Source organism: Coregonus clupeaformis, unplaced genomic scaffold (genome assembly GCF_020615455.1).
Source record: "Coregonus clupeaformis isolate EN_2021a unplaced genomic scaffold, ASM2061545v1 scaf1868, whole genome shotgun sequence".
NCBI classification, from domain to species: domain Eukaryota; kingdom Metazoa; phylum Chordata; class Actinopteri; order Salmoniformes; family Salmonidae; genus Coregonus; species Coregonus clupeaformis.
In genome coordinates, this window is record NW_025535322.1 from 99,761 (window position 1) to 105,538 (window position 5,778).

At 41.3% G+C, this 5,778-nt stretch overlaps 1 protein-coding gene across 1 annotated transcript; it reads left to right on the forward strand.

The window, feature by feature from the left end:
* Positions 1 to 4,195: 4,195 nt before the first annotated feature.
* Positions 4,196 to 5,762, forward strand: LOC123487901 (the record flags this gene model as incomplete). The annotated part of the gene is made up of 3 exons (XM_045218873.1): positions 4,196 to 4,384; positions 4,757 to 5,459; positions 5,596 to 5,762. Coding segments are annotated over exons 1-3 (915 nt in total), but the record flags the coding sequence as incomplete, so codon positions are not given.
* Between the last annotated feature and the right edge of the window lie 16 nt (positions 5,763 to 5,778).

Consider the following 5,778-nt stretch of genomic DNA (forward strand, 5'->3'; position numbering starts at 1 on the left):
ATTCAGAGCTCGAGCTCTCTTGAAACCCCACCCTAGAAAGCCTACAAACTGGGCATGTTCTCTGGGATCAAATTGTAGTTCTGCGCAAAAGAAGCCAAATCTTTATTCAGTTTTATTCACCTCTGTTTGAATACGTAATGATTCCTGAATATTGACTATAAAGTGTTTATCATTTAGGGTTTCCGCTAGCTTCCACAGCCACAAAGTCAACATAAGCACATTTTTGTTGTTGTTGCTTTTTGGTCTTAGTTTAAGGATCTAAGAGATAAGGATAGGGTTAGGTTTAAATCAAATTTTAAAGGTCCTGAACAATCATTCTGAAAAGTACAGGAAGTTTGAAAAGACAGGCTGACTGACATCTCTTTGAAACACCTATGTCAAGCAACTTGGATGCATTGATCAGTGTTGCAGTAAAATCATCTCAAGCAAATTTGGTGATACACAAAGCAACTCAAACAACATTATCTCCCGTTTGGCATGTCTCTTGTGATGCGGTTCACAGCAGCACCGACTGATGTCTTGACTTGACAACTGCATCAGAGTTTTGAACAACCCTCCCCCCTTTTGTTCCATGCTGGCTGAAGACCTAGCTAGCCAGTAACTAGCTAACACCAGACACAGATGAAAGAGGAAACATATACTGAACAAAAATATAAACAAAACATGTAAAGTGTTGGTCCCATGTTTCATGAGCTGAAATAAAAGATCCAATAAATTTTCCATACGCACAAAAAGCTTATTTATCTCAAATGTTGTGCACAAATTTGTTTGCATCCCTGTTAGTGAGCATTTCTCCTTTGCCAAGATAATCCATCCACCTGACAGGTGTGGCATATCAACAAGCTGATTAAACAGCATGATCATTACACATGTGACAGCTGATGAAACTGAGGAGTATTTCTGTCTGTAATAAAGCCCTTTTGTGGGGAAAAACTCATTCTGATTGACTGGGCCTGGCTCCCCAGTGGGTGGGCCTATGCCCTCCCAGGCCCACCCATGGCTGTGCCCCTGCCCAGTCATGTGAAATCCATAGATTAAGGCCAAATTAATTTTCTCAATTTTCTCAATCTCAATTGACGGATTTCCTCATATGAACTGTAATTCAGTAAAATTGTTGAATTTGTTACATGTTGCATTTATATTTTTGTTCAGTATGTAAGTATCTTTGCCATAGATAGGGTAAACTTGTAATTATATTTGCTGACACCCTACAGTCAAAATTTGGCACCAGTAGATGAGCTATCTAGCTATATAAACCATGCTCCTCTGCAAACACGCCTTCTCCAACGTTGGTTACAAGGCAGTACTTATTTAAATTAGGTAAGAGAATATCATGTTACCATTGGTGTATTAAAATTTGAGTTAAGGTGATGTCACCTTTTCTCCTTAATAATGAATCCAAGTGTTTGACATGGGGCGAGGGGACCAGTAACTTTATGATCAAATTTTATCAATGTAGAAGCAACAGTCATTTTTCATACTTTGGTCATCATACTTTGATCTGGTTTCCTTCAAATGTCATTCAATTTCATGAAAAACATGATTTTTACTGTTCATGACCTATAAAGCAGGGAAATTGTAGAAAATGGTTTATGACTTTGTGGCTATAGAAGCCAATAGTGTGCAACTGCAGCCCACAATTCGAGCACCCCATTGGGTTCTGCATGAACCCCCCCTCGAGCATGACATCTTCATCACAGAGTTTCTAAACCCAGAGGCGAAACATCGCAAGACTTCTGGTAACGCATGCGAAGCAGACCAGGCCGGGGTTTGAGAAGTCAATGAGAGCAGTGAAAAATGTCTATTGGAGAAGCAGTTTCTGCCTATCTTCATACTATACTGTATTTTGTCTTCATGCTTGTGTGACACTTCTGAATGTGGGTCAAAAGGGTCATAAAAGTGTTTTGCCTGCCTCCCGGAGTCCTCCTTGCTAGCTAGCGGGACGCGGGGTAGAGTGTCCTTCGCTCCTGCATGCCGAACACCTGCCCTCACCGTCATTAACAGAACTGCGGTAAAACAGTGCCCGACAGGCGGGTGGGCGAAGGACACTATCTACCGGTCGCCCCCGACTTCCGCAATCACAGCAGGCGGGAGGCTGGCGACACCATTTGCTAGCTAGCTTGCCAGTTCGCTAGCTAGCTAGCACACGGTGTCGCCCCCGCCTCCCGCCTGCTGTTTACCGGAGAAAACCGTGCGGGCGAAGGACACTGTCTACCGCTAGCTACAACCTGGCCTCAGAGCATTTCTTATTACTCTGTACGTAAATCCGGGACACTCCCTTTAGTATGAGATGTTATGTTACGTATGGTATGTATTAATTGGTGGATGTCCATCATCCATTTCGTATGATATGTTACGAATTACAATTTGTATGATAATGATATGTCACAAATTTGCTAAACATACAATATGTTACGAAGAGACCACCCCCCCCCCAAAAAAAAAACTAAAAAAAAAAAACTAGAATAGTCCCAACTAAGCAAAATGATGTTGAAAAAATATGTGTAAAATATGTATTTTCCAGAGGTTGAAGTTAGGTTCAATTTAGGTTCTTAATGAAAGGTGAAAATACATATTTTCTGTACATTTAAAATACATATTTTCCAGGACTTTGAAAAGGCATCTTTTCCAGATGTTGAAAAAAATACGTATTTTCTGGACTTGAAATTATATTCATTTTCAGTTCTGAATGAAAGTTGAAAACACACATTTTCCAGATGTTGATAATACGTATTTTCCAGACATTGAAAATATTTATTTTCCCGATGTTGAAATCAGGCTCATATTTGGTTCTAAATGAAAGTTGAAAATATGTAATTTATAGACATCTATGTTTGGGCCAAATCAAGGCTGGTCCAGACCGGACAAAATCTGAAGCAAACATAGACGTCTATGATTGGACCAGATTTGGTCTGGACCGGACCAAAAATCGATGTCCGTGGATGTGGAAATCAAGGCCGGTCCGGACTGCACCAAAAAAAAACGTCCAAAAGGCATCGGCGTCAGTCCGAGCTTACTGAGGTGAAATCACATTTTATGTATGCCCATCTATGTGGTTAGCCTACGGTTTGTAAAACACCAAAAAAAGACGTCTGGTCCGGACAATTTACGGATACAAACTTGAAACCTCTGATCATGACAATGGAGTGAAACTCCTGGACAACAGTTGTGATTGTCCATTCCATATTGTCCATTTTATTGATGTTGCTTGTTAACATGACAGCACATTTTTGTGGATGTTGCCTCTTTTACAATGGGGGTCAATAGGAAAGAATGTTGGTTTTCCCCAATTTGTGGGCGTGGTCTAGGGGAATTCCTTATTATTACTTGAAAACTGACTGAGTCTATAGCTTAAAAATGGACCAATAGAAGTATAAAGAGGGATTCCCACAGAAACAGGAATGCCCACATGCAGGAACAACCCCGATTTTCTGGCTGCAGTAGCACCCTTCTCATAGAAGCTAGTGACGACCATCATTTAGGGCCTATGTGGCCTATGTGGCCTATGTTCAAAATTCTTCACATCATGATGCACACATCTCAGCAGGTAAAATCACTATTTTGTAGATATTTATAAGTAGGCTATAGCTAGGCTATACTGTATTGCAGTCTATATTACAAAATTTTTTCTCTTATTAGGTATTTCAGTGAAAAGTATTTGATGATATAATATAGTAGTATAGTTGTTATCAAGTTGTTACAGTGTCCTGGATGAGCACTAAGTTCAATCAAGGGCCTATGCCAATGTTGCACAAGTTAATCTAAATCTAAATTAATCTCACTATAGAACAAATATTTTTATTATAGAAAAGAGAACATATTCGGGCCCAGTCTTGATATAAAGGTTTTGTGAAGCCGGATCAAATCTAGTTTTATTTCATACAGACAGTAGCCTAATTCTTTACCATCAAAGAGTTTATATCAGCAAAAAGTTAGAGTTACAACATCTATTGTAGATGCTTGATAAATATGTTAATGTTTCTCATTATTCTAGAAAAAGTACTTTTGAACTAAATGCATCTTTCTAGAAACTGCCTGAGTGTCATGATTGGAGGCACAAACAAAATAGCTGAGCTGTGTGTTTTTGTCTCCAACTCCCTTTGCATTGAAACAAAGGGGGATATTGAATTGTTGATGTTAATAGCCAATGGGGTGAAAGCAGAAGTGTTTCAGTCTCTACCAGTTGTCAGTGGATACCAGTGTCCAACAGGAGTGCCCATGGGTGTGGTGAAAGAATTTTCCAATCCATCACCATTGTGTCAATTGTCCATAAAATAAATGTGCGAGCATAGCTCTGGTTTCAAATGAAGGCACTCAAATCTCAGCTCAAAACTCACAAATGAGTATAAAAGGAATGCATGACTCAGAGGATCTCGTTCTCGAGGTAACATCTCTAGCTCTTTTATATTTTTTAGTACTGTAAATCCCAGTATAGTGTTTTGGATTTGGACTCAATGTTGTTGCTGTTTTTTCACTCATGAATGGTAACTGAATTGAAGAAATTAAAAACATCACTTTTCCATAATCTGAAAAAGAAAATAGTCAAAAAGGTTTTCCTTTTCCATTCCTTTTGTTTTAATATGGCGTAACAAATGTATTGTTAATTTAACTGTATTTGAACAATAATCTATTTGTTGTAAATATTAAAATGTATATATGTTAATAAATATATATGTTTATTAATAACTATATAATAACTATATAATAAAGTACTTACAAATACTGTATATTTTTGGTGGTTGGGTGGTGTTTCCAGGAGGGCTCAAGTAGGCTCAGAGACCGGGTAGATGGCAGTGGAATGAGCCTGGGCAAGAAGAAGGGGGTGAAGGTGAGTGGGAAAAACATGGCCCCAGTGGACTGGGACAGAGGGGGGCCGTCCATAGTCCACCACTCCAGCTACATGAGCAGCCCCAGACCCTCAGAAAACCCCCCCACCATCATCTCTATCGGCCCCTCTCTCCACACCCACAGGCCCTCTGGGTCTCCAGAGAGGGACCGGCCCAGGCAGGATGAGGTCCCCCCCTCCAGAGTGGAGTGGTCCAGAGAGGGTTGCACCTACAGCCAACGGGCTTCCAACAGCGAGGTGGGGGTCTCCAGACAAACCATGGATGAGTTGAAGAGTATCCTGAAGGATAGTTCCATGCTTGGTGCCCGGGGGAAGGAGGAGGGGGGGCGTCCTGGGAGCCCAGCCCCTTACACCTACCTGCATGGGACCAACAGGAGAGATGGACAGCCGGAGTCCCAGTCCTCCTTCACCACTTTCAAGCCCCACTCTGATGCTTCCAGGAGGGTGTCCACCAGGTCCAGGGACAGCAGCTCCCTCCAGCTTGGCTCCGGTGTGGACTCGTCAACCTCATACAGGTCGGATGTGACTGGCGCAAACAGGCAATCCGGAATACGGTCGTCCACGTTCGAGAGCAGCAGTGCCAACTGTGGAGAGACCTGGAACTCAGAAACAGGTTAGTCTGGTTTGGGATTAGTTTTATCAAAAAGCTATTTTTATTTTAAAACATTTAATGTAGCTAATATAGTAGTTCCCTCACAGGCGAATATTTTTACAGACATGGTAGTTGCTTTTGGCTCTTTTTCTCATAGATAACAGTAAAGACAACATGGATAAGTCTGGGACTCAGAGCTTCATCTCAGCCATGGAGCATATCAAGCAGCAGATTGCCCGGGAGAATATCAACTTTGTCCGCTTCGAGGCCACGGATCTCCATGGGGTGTCCAGGTCTAAGACAGTGCCAGTCCGCTTCTTTCATGTAATCATCTCACACA